Raw genomic sequence first — 20,832 nt, 5'->3', positions numbered from 1 at the left:
TGAAAACAATCACTGCAACCACAGTTGATGACTTATAACAGTCCTTCCACTTTAAACAACCTCTGCAATGTGATCTATACTGCATGTTTCACTGATATCTTTCTTTTTCACTGACGTCTGTCTTTTCGAACAGATTGTTTAAGCAAACTGACAAACGGTTGTTTAAACAAAGGCTACACATCTGCTGTTGCAGATAACCGTGTAGGACAGGCAGTCACTACATGGAAATCCTGATCCTACACAATACACGCCTAGTGTACAACATCTTCCTGCCAGGCTAACAATTGTATTGCGTACTGTGCTGAGTACTGAGTCTAAATGTATTTTAGGATTTCTCAACATTTTCTGGCTCCGGAGGATGCTTCTTTTCCCAAAAACATTCATGACACAAGCAATTAGACAGATGCCAAGTTGTCAGTCGAATCTTGGCTTGGCAAAATGTTACATTCGAGAAAACACAAAGGTTTCCACAAAGATTATAAAAGGATGATGATACACCTATTTTATATGGAATTATTTAAAGCAAAAGTCAACATCGGTCACTGAATCTCCCTGGAAACCATCAAGCAAAGAAAACCACAGGGGACTAAAACAGGGCGAGAAGCTAAAGAAAATTAAAGTGCAGATAGAAATCGCACCTCAGGCCCTCGGTGTTAAGACTTGAGCGGACCATGTCACTCCAGATATTTACCTCATCCGTTACCTTAAATAGAAGTGCCACGTGTCCTTCCACATCTTTGGAAAATGAGGAGTGCGCCTTTACTGTATTTATGGAGATTACACTAACTGACCGAAAGATTCCTGATTACCTGCTAGAAAATGCTGCCACCAAAGAGATCTAAGACTGGTACCAAGAGCCCACATAGGGCTCAGATACTCAGCTTCATACCCACAGTGAAACAAAGGGGATTTCACGTCTCTGAATCCTTCAGCTTTGGATACTTTTCTTCTCCCTCTGTATGGACATTTTAGGAATTGATTTATCCTCTATTACTGAAGCACTGTGCCCAGATCTGGCCCTGGGCATGCTCAGTGCAGCACTGTGTATCACTCTTGTGAAAAATGGGGACAAGACGACTAAATAAGAGGCATCATTAAATCACTGTTACGGCCTTGGATAGGGTGCAGGCACACGCTAAGCATAGATTAAAGCAATAGAAATGCACATTATGGCCTCTGATCAGATATGTAGGCTAATCTGATCAACCAATTTTCCAAAGCCCTCAAATCTGTTTGTTGACAAATGCTAGCACAGCATCCAGATGAGTCAGAGGCCTCAGAAAGAGATAACTTGGTCTATTTTTACTGAAGGCACACAGGAAGGAAATTGCAATATCAATGAAACAAGTTCTGTCTTCTTCACTTTGTCTGTCAATGGAGCCATTGCAGCCATACAGAGCAGGTGGTGGATTGGCTATTCCTCTTTGATTCTGGTGAGAATGTATGTTAGTTGGTCTGGTTACCTTTGGTAATTAAATTCTAAATTGAGTAAATTGGTAAAGGTAATGAATTCATGGAGGCGGCCTGGTGGATGCATGATGGACAAAGTGAAAACGTGGGTAAATGGTCTGAGCATGGATTACAGTACTAAAGCAAGATGTACAGATCCTGTAAGACAAGGACTCAACCCAGCAAACATCTGTGATAATTTTATAATGTCTATATGATATTTTCCTAATATTATAGTACCAAAGATGGCATATATTAAATAAACAGGTCGAATATTAAGGTGTCAGTGCATTGACAATAACTCTTTATTTATCTCTTCATTGAAGCTAATGCAGTGGTTTAGTATTTACCTGGTGTAAATTATTATTAACTTTTAATTCACAGAGCTAAATGACAGAACTGGCATTATCCTTGTGAATCATGTTAAAAAAAAGTTGAAGATGTAGTCAGCAGGCAGTCGTCTCTGCTTAGCATTAAGACTGACTTCAGGGTGAACAACCCAGTCGCATGGAAGCTCATGATATTGTCACAAAAAATCAGTGATTTTTAATGAAAGCAACTGTGATTAATGCAAATATTTTATGTACGTACCATTTATGCTGATAGTAGGGCGGGTATTGCCATGGCAACCAGAAAAAGTTTTAAAGCCAATTGTTGCATTTGAACCCAAACCATATTTTTTATTTCAGTTTGAATGCCTAACCTTGTACAATTATACACCTAACCAAGTAACATATTTGTAAATAATAACATATTACAAAGAATAATGTGTCCAACTCAAACGTGGGTCTCTGGTGTGATAGCCATCCTGACTTACATGATTACTTTTTTTTCTCTTCCCTTTGATCGGTACATATGAAAGGAACTGATGAATGTTGGAGTTCAAAAAAATTAAATAATGTGGACCAAAACAATGTTAGAAAATTCCCATCCAGCAACACAAATAAACAGATTAAAGCTTGTTACTATATCAGGAACTGCCGTGAGCCCAGGCTGGGGTAGAAGGTTAGCCTGTCTTTGTCTGAAATAGGCAACCTTTAGCACACTAAAGTTGTATTCCTGGTGGGTCCTGGTGGTTTAACAACCTGACAGTGATGAAGGCTGTACATATAACCCATGCAACGTGGGTTATTTGTTTCAAATAAGGCAGCAAGGGGCTCACTAGTAACTGGCTTCAAGATGTGCCATTTTTCCTGTTTCCAGTCCTGATCCTACCTTAATTAACTGCTTGCTGGAGCTTCTTATATAAAATAGACACACAAGAAAAAGATTAAAATTAAGAGTTATTTACCAAAATGCTGAACTTCATTTAATGTCTTCACCCCTGTTTTTTTTTTTTTCTGTTTTTTTTTTTTTTTTTTGGGGGGGGGGGGGGGGGTGTCTTTTAATTATTTTTTCCTTGAAATGTTACAGTTGCACTCCTAACAGTCTTAAATATTCCAGTGCATTGAGGAAAATCACAAATCTTGCTTTTTAATCTTTCACTTTAATTTGCGCATGTTATTTCATGTGAGGAACAGAGAAAACATCAATGAAGCGGGAAAAGGCCACAGAGGATAAGAGGACTCAGAGTAAGATGTGAAGGTGGAGGTGGTGGGGAAATCTAGTAAGCAGGGAAAGGAGGGTTGAGCACAGGATGGATGAGGAGGACGAGAGGAAGAGAATACATGGGGGGATAAAATAAATAAGGGCCATATGTGCTTATAAACATATCTGATTATTGCAAATCAGATTCATTCTTTGGAAGGCTACACCGAAATTGGGAAGCAGACGTGTATGTCAGAGTTGCTATTACACACACACACGCACGCACGCACGCACGCACGCACGCACGCACGCACGCACACACACACACACACACACCGTTCTGCTCAAAAACAGATTTTTCTCATTTCATGATGGCATCTGCTCCACTGTTGCACAGACTGCAATTTTCTGACCTAATAGGGCCTACCAATTGGCCATCAGCACATTTAACGTTAACAAGGAATTGACCAATAACAGTTTTTAAGGCTGCTCACAATTCTGAGCCCAGGTCTGGCCCGAAGCCCACAAATCGATCAATATCTGTGTCTCATTCTTCTGGCCAATGTATCAGCCAGCCAAGTGAAACACAGATACACATAGATGCAGCTACTGAAATCCAAACCTTGGTACTATATAAAACTGTTTATGACCTTATACTTTGTTCCCGCACAAAGTAATACTGAAGAACCAGTATTATCTGGCTATCAGAAGTTACACGCACTAGTGCACATTTCTGATAATCTGAAGCAAATAGTACCCAATTATTAAGTCTGAAAAGTGCCAGACTATTTAAATCTATTCATCACTATGGTTGAAGTGTTCTGAGCTCCCCTTTGCTTACTGGATCAAACTATTAGCACTTATACAGATATAGGTTTGGGAAGATGGAAGTCCTATTGCTAATACATTTTTTTTATTGGATAGGGCTCTCAGTAATGTTTACCTCTCTTGAGGCAGTGTTGCTGAAAATTGGTAAGGGAATTGAGTCCCGGTTTGGGAATCACATTCCTAAAGGTGTGGAATAGTTTGCCCTTAGGTTTCAATTCTGTAGTGTCTATCAAGTTGGAAATTAAAATTTGCCTCCACTTCCTCTTTCTTTCTTTCTTTTTTTGTATTTTGTGTTTTTTGTGCTGAGGCTAAACTTTTCCAGTGGTTATTTTTCTGTCTCTTAACATTTAATGAACTGGGCGGTAAATTAAATAATGAGGATCAGCTCTTCACCGCAGACTGACACTCAGGTGAAGCAGCCAATAATGAGCATGAAAACAGGCAGCAGACAGACAAGAAGAAAGGAGACTTCGAAAGATGAACTGCGTTGGGACTTAAGAAGAAAAATCTTTTGACGTTGCCACACGTCCGCACTGTTTCCACACTAATAGAAGTAGAAGAAGAAGAAAAATAACACAGGGAATTGCTTACTTTTCTGACCTAGGCACGTAATACCCCCTCTTCCTCTACCTCCATATTTGCCGCATTGACACACACACAAAAACTGGCAAAAATGATATAACCATCTTCAAGAATACAAGAAAAGAAAAAACGGTTATTGGCTTTCTCTGACAACTTATTGCACTACTCTTCTGGCAAGTGATGCAGTGTGAGGACATCTCAGTGGGGGGGATGAAACCCAGGTGACAGACTTGCAAGAGAGGAAAGCACGTACTGTACCTCCATTGTCTTATGGGACCAAAGCTGATGAAGTGAGATAAATATGTGATCTCTCGCTGTCAATCTGTCTTGCAGGAGGTGCCAAAAATGCTGTTAAAATTCTTTCAATGCTCCGAGTGGGTAGGTTCGTTCCCATTTCCTTCTGATTTACTGTGTGTGTGCCGAGTGTTCTGTTAGTTATGCTAATTGTCTCTAGACCTCCCGCAGAGTGCGATCTTTTCCTAGTTGGATGGCTGTGAAGTTGTTTGCCCAAGGAGATGAGGCTGTGTGTGCCTGTGTGTGTGTGTGTGTTTACAGTGCACAGCTACAATGTGTCACAAAATCTTTAATGATTCTGTGCACACGTGTCTGTGTGTGATTATGTGTGTCGAGGTGAATCAGCACAGATCTTCATGCTTTGGTTAGGCATGGTGTAATCCCAATCCTCCAAACACTAAGAGTGAAGAGGGGAAGCAGGGAAGCATTTCATCATTACGCTGTCATATATCGATTATTCTCCCTTTCATCTTTGCTGTGTTTCATCCTATTAGTAAAGAGAAACCTGTGGGAAAAGAGAGAAATTTTACATCCATTTTTTTCTTCAACGAATTTTCTGTGGAATTCTGGAAAAGGAGACGACAATGCTGCAAGAGTGGAGTTAATCACAGAGGAGTAAAATCCCTTTATGACATGTTTTCTGGAGCCTCAATTTTTAGAACTGCCAAAAAAGACTTTTTTAAAAATCATGTGACTTTGTTAAAATTAAAACCCCATCGACTTTTCCTTAAGTTGTTTTATTCTTGGGGTACATGGGATAAAAAAATATGGCCGATTCCGTCCAATACACATCAATGTAAAATGCTGCGCTCAACATTTGCAGCATGCCTGGTTGCCTAGCAATGCGTGTTGTTTACATTTTGATATATGCTATGACATAAGTGAGAGCTGCCTTTCCTCTCTTACTGATTTCTTTTTCTTTTGCATATTTGTCACACTGATTTCAGATTACCAAGCAAATTTTCATATCGCACAAAGATAACCCGAGTAACACAAGTTTTAAATTAAGATGTCATGTATTTGAGTGAAAATACCTGGCCCTATATCAAAAAGTAATTAAATCATGATTTAACTGTGATTAACCACACCCAGGCCTGATTACTGCCACGCTTGTTGCATTATTACATCTGGTGAAAAACTAACACAGCATTTCATACAAAGAACATCACACCAGCAGTCAAACATGGTGGTGGTAGTGTGATGGCCTGGATTTGCTTTGTTATTTAAGGACCTGGACAACTTGCCACCGTTGATGGAACCATGAATTCTGCTCTCCACCAGAAAATCCTGAAGGAGAATGTCACCAGTTTGTGTCCTGAAGCTCAAGTGCACTTGGCTTATGCAGCAGAACAGTGATCCAAGACATAAACAAACAAACAAACAAGCAAACAAAAAAAAAAAAACAGAATGGAGGCTTTCCAGTGACTTAATCAAAGTCCAGATTTAAATCAGATTGAGATGCGTTAGCATGAGCTTAAACACGCTGCTCATACTCAAACACCCCCCTCCCCCCATCCCCAATGTGGCTGAATTACAACAATTGTGCAAATTCCTCCACAGCGATGTGAAAGACTCATTGCCAATTACTGCAAAAAGCTTGATTGCATTTCTTATCACCAAGGGTAGCGCAACCAAATATTCAGGTTAGGGGGTAATTACCTTTTCAGACAGGGCCAGGTGGGTTTAAATGGCTTTTTCTCCTTAATGAATGAAATCATCATTTAGAAACTGCATCTTGTATTTGTTTGTGTTATCTTCACCTTTAATGTTAAAACTTATTTGATGGTCTAAAACTCATTGGAAGTGTTTAGGGCCTGAGGAACAAAGCTGAGAAGGGCATCAGACTGATGGGGTTCAGCAGTGGTGAGACTGCAGGTGAAGTGTCAAAAATATATGGGACGATCAGTGTGTGGGCTTATTGTTCCATCAGCATCAGCAAAAAGAAGAGCAAAATTCATAACGTGCAAAGAACTAACTGAAATTAAGTGTTGAAAACAATAGGCAGTGTCCACTGCAGCTATCGTCTGTACTTTTCGTATTACATTTTCTGATCTTTGATCATTTTTTGTGTTTGTGATGAACTCTGCTGTCGCTCCCCTCCCCATTCCAGCCCACTTGTAAACAAATCAGCATTCGGCCAACGCACAGCATCATTCACACTGAGCACCATATAGGTGGGATTTTGGAGGACTACATGAGAGAAATAGGCAAATGCCTCTGCAAACAGACACAACCGCAGTGGCATAAATTAAACATCTGGCAGAGCAGTGTGCACGGTGGATGAGAGAGCGGCTGCAGAAGTGGAGGCAGACGTGGGCAAGATAGTAAACTTTGACTGTTTTACTATTACAATAATTAATTCATTAAATTTTTTTTTATTTTATTCTAGCCAACTGTGAGGTCAAATTTAAAATGTAGGCAATGACCCGTTCAATCTGTTTAACAGCGGGCCCTCGGTTTTTCATTTCTTCTTTATTGCGTAATGAAAACAACACATTATCCAAAATTCATTTTTTAACAGTTCCATAATGATCTTCTACAATAATTAAATTACTTATATGTAATATTAAGTAATGTGTTAGTTGTAATTAGTAGATTCTAAAATATAGTTTACCACTTACCATCTGCAAATAATTAAGCTACATTATTTATAAAACTTAGCACCTACAATGTAACCTTAAAAAACTGTTTTGTCAAATCCTATTCCTAATTCCCAAAATATATTGCTTAAGAAAAACACTTTTTCTGCTATTTCTGCTGTTGTTGCAGGATAGGGTCAGGCAAGACTGAGCATCACGTCAGGAGAACAACACAATTCTCTGTCATTACTGTACAAGTTCTAATGAGAAAATGCAACTAAATGAGCAATTACAGTGGACACAAGTCTGGAAAAACAAGAGTCACCAATATTCCTGTAGCTTTAATTCTCAGCACAGAGAAATGTGATGGAAAGTCACTGTACTGTAAAGTCACCATGCAACAGCAAAGCCAATTCTCGTCAATCACTTAGCATGCACAGCTAATGATATTAGCTAATGCCTTTAGCTAACTAAAGGGGAAAAAAAGTCAATATCAATTTCAATTACAGCATCCTTAGCCTGATGCTGTTATAACTTTCTTTTCTTAAGCAGCAGCTATAGTTACTATAAATGTGTCAAAATCTTATACAGCATGCGCCACATGACAAGAACAACCTAAATATGATGTTACTAAAACCCCTTAAATGAAAAGTCATTCATTGCCTAATACAGACCTTCCCAAAGTGTGGGGCCCATGGCAGGGGGGGCGCGGGATGAAAAGGGGGAAAAACAAAACAAAACGCTTGAACACTGCTAGCCCGGGCGCCCACACAAACGCAAAGCAGGAGATGAAGCATCGCTGAATATGTTTCCAAACCAACTTCATTCTAAGCCAAAGACTAGAAAATATGGTGAAGCATATCTTCCCTTTGGTTTCACCTGCACAAGTGCCGAGGTAGGTCTCCCCTGCAGAATTGCTTTTCCCTTTGTCGGGAGCAGAGATGGGCAGTAACGCGTTACTTGTAACGCGTTACTGTAATCTGATTACTTTTTTCCAAGTAACGAGTAAAGTAAGGGATTACTATTGCAAAATCGGTAATTAGATTACCGTTACTTTCCCGTAGGAACGCTGCGTTACTGCGTTACTAAAACCGTGATTTTTTTTGCGAGAATGTCTCATGACAGTGACGTAAGCAAGTGCGACGTTGGTGACAGCAGCTGTGTGCAGATCAACAATGGATAATATATCGAGTGCGGGAGAGAGTATGAGCGTGCAGCGTTTAAAGCGTGGAAGTACTGACCTTACTTTGAGTTTGATTCCATAAAAAGTGACAAAAACATTAGCGTCCATCGTGCGTGGGAAGAAAACTTCTTTTTACAGCGAAAAAAACCCCTAAACTTCCGAGCAAGCACCGAGTAGCTACGACGTGATGGGAAACTCACAGAGACACTCGCGCGGATTCTTCAACTGACCGCAGCACACCTACACCAGGGTAACCCTCCGCCTACCCTGCTCCTGCTTTACAGGTGAAAATAGAGCAAAAGGACCGCTGAGTCTTTGACTTTATTTATTTTCTGCTGTGTTTTACTTGCATCTGTTTGAAAGAGTGAGTGAAAACACAAAAAATATTTTATTTTATGTGCTGGAATGTGTAGAAAATAGGTTTAAATGTTAAACTAATTTATTCAAGTCAGAGAATGTTGCATATAATTAAATGTTTTGCTTGATGCATAAAGTTAAAAGATTAAAACTGATAAAACAAGTTAAAAAAAGAGACTTTTCCATTTGATTACATTTTGTATGATGGATTATGTAGAAAAAGTAGAATTGGGCTGAAAGATCTATCACTTTATCACCTCTTCAGGTTGAGGTTGTAAATCGTGTTTTTAAAAAGTAACTAAGTAACTAAGTAACTAAGTAATTAATTACTTTTGAAAATAAGTAATCAGTAAAGTAACAGGATTACTTTTTGGGGGGAGTAATCAGTAATTAGTTACTGATTACTTTTTTCAAGTAACTTGACCAACACTGGTCGGGAGCACCGCTGGGCTGTTTAAACAGTATCCCACATTGTTGATTTTTAGTTCACAAACACTTGTTGTAATGACTAACTACTCCTGACATTTTGGAGATGTTAGCTCTTTATACAGCAAAGTTACAGTGGGATACAAATAATATCAGGCTGATCCTGCCACAATTTATTCCCCCGGTTCAAATCACGGACAAACAGTATCCCGTGATGCCTCTGCCTTTGTAAATGGAGGGACAGTAACTGCGTGTGTATATATAAGCATGTAAAACCTGAAGATAGTCAGATTAACAGTATTTTGTCTCTATCTGCCATTCTGCGGTGGGGGGGCGCGAACATTTTTCTTGTAAAACAAAGGGGGGCCTAGCAAAAACAGTTTGGGAACCACTGGCCTAATAGATGGTGTCAAAACTGTCAAAGTTGGTTTTCCACAGGTTATAATTTAATCTATGTTCTGATTAATATTTACCTTACAGTCTATGTAACACATATCTTCAATTCATAACTAAGAAAATATACAAGCATTGCATTAAACCCTGAATTGTTGTTTTTAATAAGTTTGGGGACAAGTTTTATACGTTTCTATGACAGAATATGAGAGCTCAGGTCACCTAGAGTGCAAAACCAGGAGACATAAACTGGGGTGGTACACTGCCGCCTCACAGCAATAAACTCCTGTGTTTGAGTCCAGCCATAAAGGTTAAAGCAATGCAATTAAATTCATGAAACTCAGGTTTGAAAACATTTTTTCTTCTTGGTCAGCACGTGTTATTCAGCAATAAAAAGACATGTTAACAGCATGCTCAGGTACTCTGTGCAAACGATGACAGCGCCATATATTTTCCTGCAGGCCATCACTGTTAGCACATTATTCGACAAAAGAAAGGATGAGAGTAATCCCCCCATGCTCTTCAGACACAGACTCCAGTGATGAAAAGGAGGAAATCATTTTCAGGCAGCACTGCGATGGAGCCGGCAAGTGAGGATAGTTCTACAGAGGAGTGTTATGATGAGGAGGAGGAGGGGAAAAAGTTCAAAAAAAGCCAAGGGATTTAGGTTACAGTAGGCATATACTTTGATAGAAATAAGTGAATTATTTGTTAGCATGTAAGATGTGAAGAAAACAAGGAAAAACAAGAATTTCGATAAAGAGAACATTAAAGTGTCTATGATCAGGAGATGGCCATCAAAACAGCCTAAATAAGCAATAAATATAATGTGTGGAAATGTTGGGTAAAATGGTAAACAATAATTTGCCTGTAATGCATAGAAACATTGTTTGGACCACACAATTTTTTAACAGTTAAAGAGTAGATGTGTTTTTTTATAATTAGGTTTACACATGCACTTTTTTTAGATTTGGGAGCTTTGCTCTACCATTGAAACATGTAACTATAGTTTTGGATAGAATGCTACATACTTTATTATGCAACCATAATACATTTTTTAAACTATCATAAGCAAAGGAGCCATCTATTTTCTTCTAGGCTTGGGCCTGTCTTAGAGCAAAAAGTGGGGTACACCCTGAACAAGTCACCAGCCAGTCACAGGGCTATCACGGAGACACATTCACACCTACGGCCAATTTAGAATCACCAGTTGACCTTGTGAAGCATTTCTTTGGACCGTGGGAGGAATCCAGAGACCTAAAGAGAGCCCACACAGGCAGAGAAAGAACTTTAAAATCTCACACAGAAAGACACCGGCCAGCAGATGGATTCATATCCAGGACCACAAGACTTCAGAATTTGAAGATTTGACTCTGATGATTATTCAGTCCTGCACTTTGGATGTCCCTGTGAACCCTATGACTTGCATGTGGTACAAAATCTTAGGACCTTCTATTCTGGAAAAATCATTGCAAGTGAATATTCAGTTGTGTTTCTTACAAAATGTCAGCCTATTCTAGAGCATCAGATACTGCCAATCTGTCATAGTTGCTGCAGGGACATACACAAGGTATTCCTGGATATCTGTACTTTAAGAGTGACTGTTCAATGTGCACCTTTTCCTAAACCTAACCAAGAAGTTTTGGCACCCAAAACTAACCATTCAGTGAGCGAAGGTAAAGTAAACAGAGCACAAACTGAATTCAAACTTGTCATTTGTGATATTTTTGAATAATTTTCCTCGTAAAAATATTTGTATATTGTGCCATGGTGCAATGTGACAGGCAGAAAACACAAGGGGGAAATAACACACAAAAAAACTAAGTTTAAAAACTCAAAAGTTTTCCTAGAAACTGGCAGAGGTTAAAACAAAGCTAAAGGAAGGTTAAGATTTGCATTTATCTGAACATCGTGACCCAAAATGTACGTCGATGAAAGCAAAGCAAAAGCAATGCAGCTTAAGTGTTATAGTATGGTTAATCATTTATATCATAATTTACTACTTTCCCATTAGAGTAGCACTGGCGCACATTTACATGTTTACTTGGTCCCACCCATTCTGCAACACCAGAAAAACAACCCCAATCATACAGCCTAAGTCATAAAAAAATATTTTTCAGCAGCAGGAAGAACAAGAAGTCCTGGAACAGATGGTGTGGCCCCCACAGAGCCCTGATCTCAACATCACTGAGTCTGTCTGGGCTTACATGAGGAGATGGAAGCAACTGAGCGACAGCCTAAATCCACAGACGAACTGTGACAAGTCCTCTACGATGTCGGGAACAGCCTACCTGCCAAGTACCGTAAAAAGATTGTGCATAAGCATACCTTAGCAAAGAGTGGTCATAAACTGTTTTTTTTTTTACTTTTTACTGCACCGGTTATGTTTAGAGCTAAAAAAATAAAATAATAAAAACTAAAAAAATTCCATCTTTTCATGATAAAAATATGCAACAAGCCTTTACCATACTTCTCATCTTGTGACTAGCCTCCCTGTGCTGTAATCCATATAAAACTTATATCATGACTTATGGCTCCCTCCTGTAGCATTCCTTTCTGCTGCTCTCTGAAGGATTCGTATAAAATTCAATTTGCTTTATTCGAGACAATGGTGCGCAGAAGCTTTTTGAAGCATACAAATTTGATTGGTTTGTCTTACAATTTGTTCTCAACATAACTCTACATCTCTTTTCATTTTATGACTTTTGTCTCTGTGTTATGATCCATACAAAATGACATATGGCTCCCTGGTGTAACATTTCCTGCTGCTCCTCTCTGGAGCCTCGTGTAACTACAGTGCCACGCAGGATAACCCAAGCTTCATCCATCAACTTACAATGCAACATTTCATTCACTGTACTTTTTCTTTTTTTAAATGGATTTATCAAATTATTAATAACTATGTTTCTCCTTTGACTTATAGCTTTAGAAACAATGCAGTATGTCTTTTTTCAGTGTGGTAAATGTTGACTTTGCCCCAGGAAAGACCCTCAATAAGACTCGCTCAATATTTTCCTTCCTGGACAAAACCCTTCAGTAAAAAGTACCTACGTTTTTGTTTTATGGTTATCGCCATTATAGCACTTAGAACCCATTAGAGGGAAAACAGGAGAAAACGGAGAAGAAAAGACGAGAGGTTATTTTATATAAGACTTTTCGACAAAGTCAGCTAATTCCACAGGCCTCTGCTGTTTCTTTAAGTAAAATCACTGCCCAGAACCACACATCCCTGCCAACTCCCTCCCAGAATTAATCCAGGAGATGTTAAGAGCCAACAAGTAATATCCCATGAGACTTTACTATCCTGGAGGTAGTTGCCAGTTTAGATTTCACAGCCTTAATGTGTGTGCAGGGTCACTTTGGGCTCTTCCTCTCTCACTTTCTTTCACAGTGGCATGAGATAATCAGTTTTAACTCAGCTTTTGGCCTGTTTCTAAAAACACCCCATAGAATGACTTTAATCCCTGTCAAATACACTTTGGCATCTAAAAGTGGCGAAGACACTGTTTGCTTAAATCAGCTGATGTCAGTACGAGTTTTAATTTGCGATTTCAAAATCGTGGAAAAGTTACAGGAAAAAATAATATACAGACGTTGACTGAGCAAGTCGGCGCGGGCGCTGTAAAAGCATTACCTCTGACGTGAAGATAAAAATTTATCAGGGTAACAAAAACGCATCCGTGAAATTTGACGCAGCAGGCAACAGCAACTGATGCTTGAACGTCACCAAACTCTAATTATGCTATCACAACAACTGTCAATGAAGCTGAACTGACTAAAATTCCTGATGGAATATATTGTGACAACAGCATCAAAACTCACTGAGCTACAGAATGTGGAGATAATCTCTTGCCTCTGGGGGCACATGTAGAGTTTCTTAATGGGGCTTTTGAACTTTACATACAAAGGATCACCTTTCAAACATAAACCTTCCACTTTTTATAACCTTTTATAGGAGTACAGAGGTTATGTTTGCCCAAGAACCATTTTTAAGCTTTTATAGGGGTTCCAGCCTGTTGCCAAACTAGAAGGCAAAAAAAGGAACATGAAGTCACCAGCACTTTGTTAGGAACACCTGTTTATCAAAGCGGATCTCGTTAACCCCAATTTCTAATTAGCCAATCACATGGCTGCAACTCAAAGCATTTATCCATGTAAACATTGTCTTGAGGACCTGCTTAAGTTCAAACTGAGCATCAGAATGTGGAAGAAGGTGTGGCATGGTTATTGCCACCAGCTGAATATTTCAGAAACTGATTATTTCCTCAGAGAAGTTTTCTCTGCCTGTTTCGCTCTCTCCTTCGAGCCAATAGGAAGGAAACGGTATCTTAAATAACCAGTCATTACAACCAAAGTTTGTGGACGATTATCTGTCAGTGCACAACACGTCAAAACTTGAAGCAGATGGGCTACAGCAGCAGAAAATCACACCAGGTGCCACCAGATGAAAAAATGTTGCCTGGTATAATGAGCATCAATTTCTCCTGCAATATTCAGAGTAGTAGTTTGGTGTAAACAGCATGAAAGCAGTTATCCATTGTGCTTTTTATCAATGCTTCAGCTCGGTGGTGGTGTGGGAGATATTTTCTGGGCACAGTCTGGATCCCTGAGTACCATTTATGCTAACCATGTCTTTTATGACCACAGTGTCAACATGTCACAAAGCTCAAGTCATCTCAAACTGGATTCTTGAAAATGAAAAATAGTACATGATACTCCAATGGCCTCCGAAGTCACCAGATCTCAACAGAGCACCATTGGGATTTGGTGGAACAGGAGTTTGTCATCGTGGATGTTAAGCAAACAAATCTGCAGTAACTGTGTGATGCTATCACATCAATATGTGCCAAAATGGCTGAAGGATGTTTCCAGCAACCTTGTTGAATCTATGCCATAAAAAATTAAGGTGGTTCTGAAAGCAAGGGCAAACTGTACCTAACAAAGAGACGAGTGAGTTTAATATTTATGTACAACAACTTTTTCCAAATAGTTGGGATACTCAGTAAAATATAAATAAAGCAGATAAAGACATCAAGTGTTGAAAACACTTTTTTGTGTGTGTTTTATTTGAAAAATATATGATACATACATTTTAAATCTGATGCACTTGTTCCAAAACAGCTCTGTTTGAAAACCGCAGAAACCAATGAACCCAGTGCTTCCTGTTGTTACTCGTTATAAAATTTTAGCTTTCTTTGTTAAATTTTTCATTCCACAGTGGATTAAATGTTTTCAGTGGATTATATTTATGGTATTTAGCACTCGTCCCCTTGATAAAGTCTTCAAGACCGCCCCTGAAAAGGACAAACATCTATATATCATTCAGCATTAATGGAACCTAAGTTACCCACTAATACACCCCTGTAGCATCATATTATTATTGAACAAGCCAATGATTGCTCTCCTATTCAGCTCAAAGAACGTGTCATCCACGATTTCCAGAAAGAAATCAGAAAGAGCATCTCAATTAAGCTCATAAAAATAAAAAAGGCCAGGAAAAGTTAGCGGTATTCCAAGATTTTTTTTGCATATTTTTTCTTGTACGGTAATAACGTAACTTGCATTCCCATAGCAACAAACTGAAATTGTTTCTTAACCCTTTAAGACCTACCATAGAACCAAGTCCGCCAGAGCTTATATTATATTTTTACATGGTGTGGTGCCATTTTTGGGAGCATTTCAAGTTGCTATACATCAATACAACCATTACAGCCTAGATTTTAATAATATGTCTGCATTAAGTGCATAGTAATTACATAAATTGCAAAAAAGTGCAATAAACTACAAAAAAATTGAAAATCGTTTTTGTTTTTTTAACATATATTTCTAGTTAGAGAACTTTAAGAGGCGTATCCCTCAAAACTGTAAATACAAAATGTTGCACAAACTAGTTTCCCACCACAGGAAATTTATTTTGAGTGTCTTCATAGTTTTATTTTTGAAATACACCAATTTGTATATACTGCAGGAAAAACGAAAATAAATATTATAGTGCAAATTTGCAAAAAAACAGCATATGGATCAAAATAAACTATTTCCAGCAGTGCAATATTAGTTCTAAGCATCCCAGAAACAACACAGAAAGTCATAAAGTCAAACATAACCTTTAAAAACACCAGTATAGGCCCATGAGACCCTGATGGTAAAAAACTACATTTCCGCGAAAATGACGTCACTTCTGGTTTCGGGCAGGTCATGGCGGACGTGCGATAGTTCGCGCTGACGTTGCAGGAAGTGTTATGAACAGCTGATCGGAGCGGCAAAGCGTGTTTCTGGAATATCATGTTTTTGTTGCTGCAAGTGCTTTTTATGCAGTTTTTGCAAAGCTATATGTGGAAGGAAACTGTGACCTAGGACAAGCTGGTGGCATAAGTAGTAAGTACAACTCCTCTGGTTTCATATGCAAAAAAAATTACTGCGCTAGCTCACGTGGTTGCAGTGCTACTGGGATTTAAAAGTAGTTGCGCGAAACGGAGCGTGCCCGCTCTGACCGGTTTTAAAGGGTTAAAGACCTCCTGAGACCACTCAGTGATTTTGGAGCCCAGAGATCACGGCCACTCAATATTGGTTTTTAGCCTTGTCCCCTGTGTACAGAGATTTCTACATTTTTTTCTCAAATATTTTAATAACATTATCTACTACAGAGCCCCCCACATGCTCTATTTACATTGAGAACTGTTGCACTTAAATATGTGAACAATTTCTATGTCATTTTTTTAAATTCTGAACAATTCAGACTGAGCTTCCCTGTATCATCTCAGAGATGCAAGAAAGACTTCTATTTTTATTAGCTGGAAGCAGCTATCAGTCCCTACCTTAATCAAACATTTCTAATCCTTATGACTAACTTGACTGTTGTGTTTTGACTATTCTGTTTGTTGCCATGGACAAATAATGCTGAAAGAAAGCATGTAACATTTTCAAAGAGGATGATCTTTACTGAATCATATAATTTTAACATTGTTGTTTGATGATAGACTGGAATAGACTTAAATAAACTGTGTTTACACTGGCATTATGTACTTTATATGAGTAAATCAACTCTACTGTTATTGTTTCAACACAATATTGCGTGTGTGTTTGTGTGTGTGCTCATGTTTATACATCTTTGTGAGGAACAAAATTTCGACTGTTACAATACTTGAGGGAACCAACGGCCCCTTATGTGGCCCAAATTCCAGGCCTCACAAATTCGAAGGCATTTTTGAGGCTCAAAATGTGGAGGGTTAGGGTTAGGTATTCAGTTCTGATGGTTAGGGTTAGGGTAAGCGGCTAGGGAAAGCATTATGTCAATTAGATGTCCTCGCTAAGATATAAAAGGCAAGTGTGTGTGTGTGTGTGTGTGTGTGTGTGTGTGTGTGTGTGTGTGTGTGTGTGTGTGTGTGTGTGTTTAAGTGAGAGCACAAGTGAGCTATTATTAAATTAATGCTGAATGAGTGTTTTGGTTTTGTAACTTTTCAACTGTCCATTCCAATTTCCCCATCGACTCTGGCCAGACCCACACACATACAAAGAGCAGGCAAACTTCAAGTGAGAATCCTCCCACGTTTAGTACAGTGCCCTTTATGCCAGGCACTTAGGTATCTTTTTAGTGCTATGATGAGTAAGTGATAATAAAAACTGTACATTGTGCAAATAAGGCAATTTAAATGGCAGTGCCATATGACAAAGTGAAGGAAAAAAAACATCCCTGTAAAGGTAATTTTTCACCCCGATACTTTTTTCTGTTTGACAAAGAGCTCCAATCTGCAAAAAGTGCCAGCACCACATCCTACTGCATGCCAGGCTGTAGATATTTCCAAATGTCCTGATGGCTACTCTGACAGTATGTGAGTGTATGTAGGTATGCTCTACAGTATGTGCCTGTCAGTGTGCTCGCCTCGCAGAGACAACCTCTGGGTGAAAGCAATCAGGTGGCTGGAGACATAATATCCTCAGAGACTGTGAACAGCAGGAGGTTGACTGACAGGACAGGATCTGTTTTTTCTTCTTCCTTTCCACTTTCACCTGAAGAGGCTGACCAAACTGATGAGAAATGGATCAATCTTTGGATACCTTCATATTTTGGAGTGGCTTTCAGCTTGTGAGGAGAATCACTTCCCTCAAGAAATTTTTTTTTTCCCCCAAAACAATTTTCAGTAAAACGAAAAACTTTTTGTTTTCTAATCAGGAATTCACAGAGGGCATCATCACTAGAAAGGAGTCCATTAGAGCAAATGAGGAAAGTCGTTACATGATCACAGAGATTTGTTAAAGCAAATTCACAGTTTAACCAGCATCAAAAAACGCACAGCTCTGGTAGGTTCAGCAAAAAAGCAGCTTTGATACAGTAGATCTGAGAGATATTTACAGCAAGAGTTTAGGTCACATTATGAATATTTATCACTATTTGCACTTCTAAGTTATATTTCTTCTCCTAAAAGAATATAAATGCCTCTGCTTATGTCTTTTGTATTCCAGGAAAGATGTGATTTGCCTTGGATTAAAACTGGAAACAGAAAGATTTGACTCGTTCTGAAGGTGACAGAAAACCAGGAAGACTCAGTAACATGTTTTAACCTGCTGTCTGCTTTCAGCTGCTTCCTTCAGGGGTCGCCACAGTAGATTATCTTCCTCCATCTCACTCCATCCCTTGCATCCTCCTCTGTCACATCAACCCTTTGCATGTCCACCTTCAGTGCATTCCTCTCTGTGGTCTTCCTCTTTTCCACCTGCCTTCTTCACTAATGTCCACTATCCCTCCTCTGCACATGTCCAGACCATCTCACCCTTGCCTCCTTTAACTTTGTCTCCAATACTGTAGCCTACTTTAACTTTTACTAAAAACTAGCTATGCCCAACAACTTAAAGTGACTCTTTAAGCATTACATACTATTAAAAGTTAAACGTAACCTAATTTACCTGAATATAGTCTTTGGATACATTGTGTATTTATGCAAATGAATGCTTTGGATAATGAGGTTAAATTACTAGTGTATTATTTTTAAGTTTGTGTGTTAATGAATCCAACTTTAAGCTGTCTGCGTTCAAAAATCTGCACATAAATTTACACATAAATACAGAGTAAGTGTTTTGTATTTGAGGCTAGAGATGATTTCTACCTATAGCAAAGTAAGAGAGGATGTTCAACATAGAGCTTCAAATAGCATTTAAACACTCTGGATTAAACTGATTTTCCCTGGATTGGAAATTTAAATCGAATTTCTCCACAAGCCTGTGCAATTTTTAAAGTCACACAAAGCTTCATCTCACAGTAAAATGCATACACTTAGGCATCCTGAACACAATGGCTGTCGCTCACAAGTACACATTTACCCTCATATATTATTTTTTCCAAGAGCAGAGCAGCTCAAACTTAATGAAAAGATGCATCTCTTCTGCTTTGCTGGGTTGTGTCTGCAGCCTGTTGTTATTTCTGGTGCTCTGCAGTGCCACACTCACACACTGCATCCTGCTCCAACAACCAAACCCACACTCTCTCTAGGCAACTGTCATCGTTCATTCATGTTAATATTACACGTCATTTTGTATTCTGCCACAACAGCTTACAGCTAATTATATGTCTCATAAATTATATATGTCCTGCTGGCTGAAAGAACATCATTTGCATTTCATTAGGTGAATGAAATCACTCAGCAAAGGTTGATGTATTTATAGTGTCTCTTATTTCATGACCATTAACTTTCATTTCCATAAATCTTGTGCAGATGTATGAACACAAGTGCTCACTGTGGTTTCGCATGGGGGTCGTACCTGTGCACAGGAGAAGCGCGGTGAGTCCCATCCACCGGAGCGGCCCCATGTCTCTCCTCGGACTCGTGGTAATTCGGTGGAAGCCGGATGGATAGCTCCCTCAGCAGAAAGCAGCACAACTTTGCACACAATTTATCCCCTCTGAGCAGTTCTCCATTTAAAGCAAAACTGTTGTATTCCGTCCGAAACCACCTGCCATCACAGACATGAACACAGAGCGTCACCCCAGTGAAACACAGAGCATGTAGAGGGCAAACAGCAGGGAAGTAAAGTCCGCATTTTTCGTTTTCACTCCCAAAATGGAGAATTTATATTAATCAACTTCTTTTTTCTTTCAGCTTAAGGTTTTTTTTTCACCCACAGGACAAAACAGGTGCTTTGGGACGCGTGAAAACAAACCGTCTGTCACAAATCGCACCCAGCACCCAAAGGATGCTCAATATTTGGCAGACCTCTGCTGAATTTGTGCCATAATTTTAACAGCTTAGAGTCTCACTATCTTTCTAGAAAATAAACACGTTTTTTTTCAACAACTGTCGAGTGGGAGGCAGCGAATAAAGCAACGCAAACGTCAATCAAAGGAAATAAGAACAAGTGTGTGAAAGTGTTGCGGTGTTTCTCTGTGGCTTCTTACCATTTCTCTTATTGCACAAGATCCGGGCGCCGCGGTCTCATCCAATGTTGGCATGTGGTTTGAAATTCGAGCGGCTTTTCCTTATCAGGCTGCAATTTGTACATATATATAAATGTTTTCCCTAAATCAACGAGGTCAGCAAAAAAAACAATCCTCGAAAAAAAAATCCAAACACTTTGTAAGACATTCTGTTTTCTTCTTGTTGTATTTCACATAGTGGTGGATTTACAACGGTCCAGATCGCCTTTGTAGTTCACGCGGAGGGCTAAGTGTCGTACAGGACTTGTATTATCTCACAAATAGTCCTGCAACTTTGCGCACGGCGAAGACGCGTGCACAGATGACAGCGAGCGCGGGAGAAAGGCGGTGGTGAAGCGGATCCTGTTGCCGCTCTGTAGCCTGTAGTTGTGGACCGGAGAGTGTTGGTGCAGAAACTGAGGGGGTGGAGGTGGAGGGAGGTGGAATGGGACGCGCACTCCTGGCTGAATTGGCAAATTAGAGGGTTTGCGGGAGTCACGTCAGCAAGTATAGTCCCATCAGTTTTCTAAAGCTCAGATCACGAGACGACTGCGCTTTCTGTCCCACATCGTTGGAAATAAAGATAATAGTAATCATAATAAATAAAGTTGGCACATTAGAAAGGAGCTTGGCACCTCACGATGCAGGGTAATTACGCTGTTGGTTCGGGGGCGAAAATGAACATATACACGTGACTCACGGCGGAATAGACACTAATTAGAGTTGTCCCAGTGGGGAATGGAGATAGGAATTATTTAACACTGTTTGGAATAAACCGATTTTTACATGAAAAGCTCAATGTCATGTGC

At 39.3% G+C, this 20,832-nt stretch overlaps 1 protein-coding gene across 2 annotated transcripts in view; it reads right to left on the bottom strand.

The window, feature by feature from the left end:
• The window catches only part of LOC309711874 (transmembrane protein 132C), a 188,275-nt gene extending 167,664 nt beyond the window's left edge, over positions 1-20,611 (bottom strand). The window contains exons 1-2 of one of the 2 annotated variants that reach the window (XM_082542407.1): positions 20,006-20,611; positions 19,372-19,563 (exon numbers count right to left, since the gene is read on the bottom strand). In XM_082542407.1, coding sequence (XP_082398533.1) covers positions 19,372-19,420 — 49 coding nt within the window. In that variant the 5' untranslated portion in view covers positions 19,421-19,563; positions 20,006-20,611. The remainder of the gene's footprint in view (positions 1-19,371; positions 19,564-20,005) is intronic. The other variant, XM_082542406.1, reaches the window with a different exon arrangement.
• Between the last annotated feature and the right edge of the window lie 221 nt (positions 20,612-20,832).

This window comes from Aulonocara stuartgranti, assembly GCF_965226115.1.
Source record: "Aulonocara stuartgranti genome assembly, chromosome: 7".
Lineage (NCBI taxonomy): Eukaryota > Metazoa > Chordata > Actinopteri > Cichliformes > Cichlidae > Aulonocara > Aulonocara stuartgranti.
This window is presented reverse-complemented; position numbering and strand designations above follow the sequence as displayed.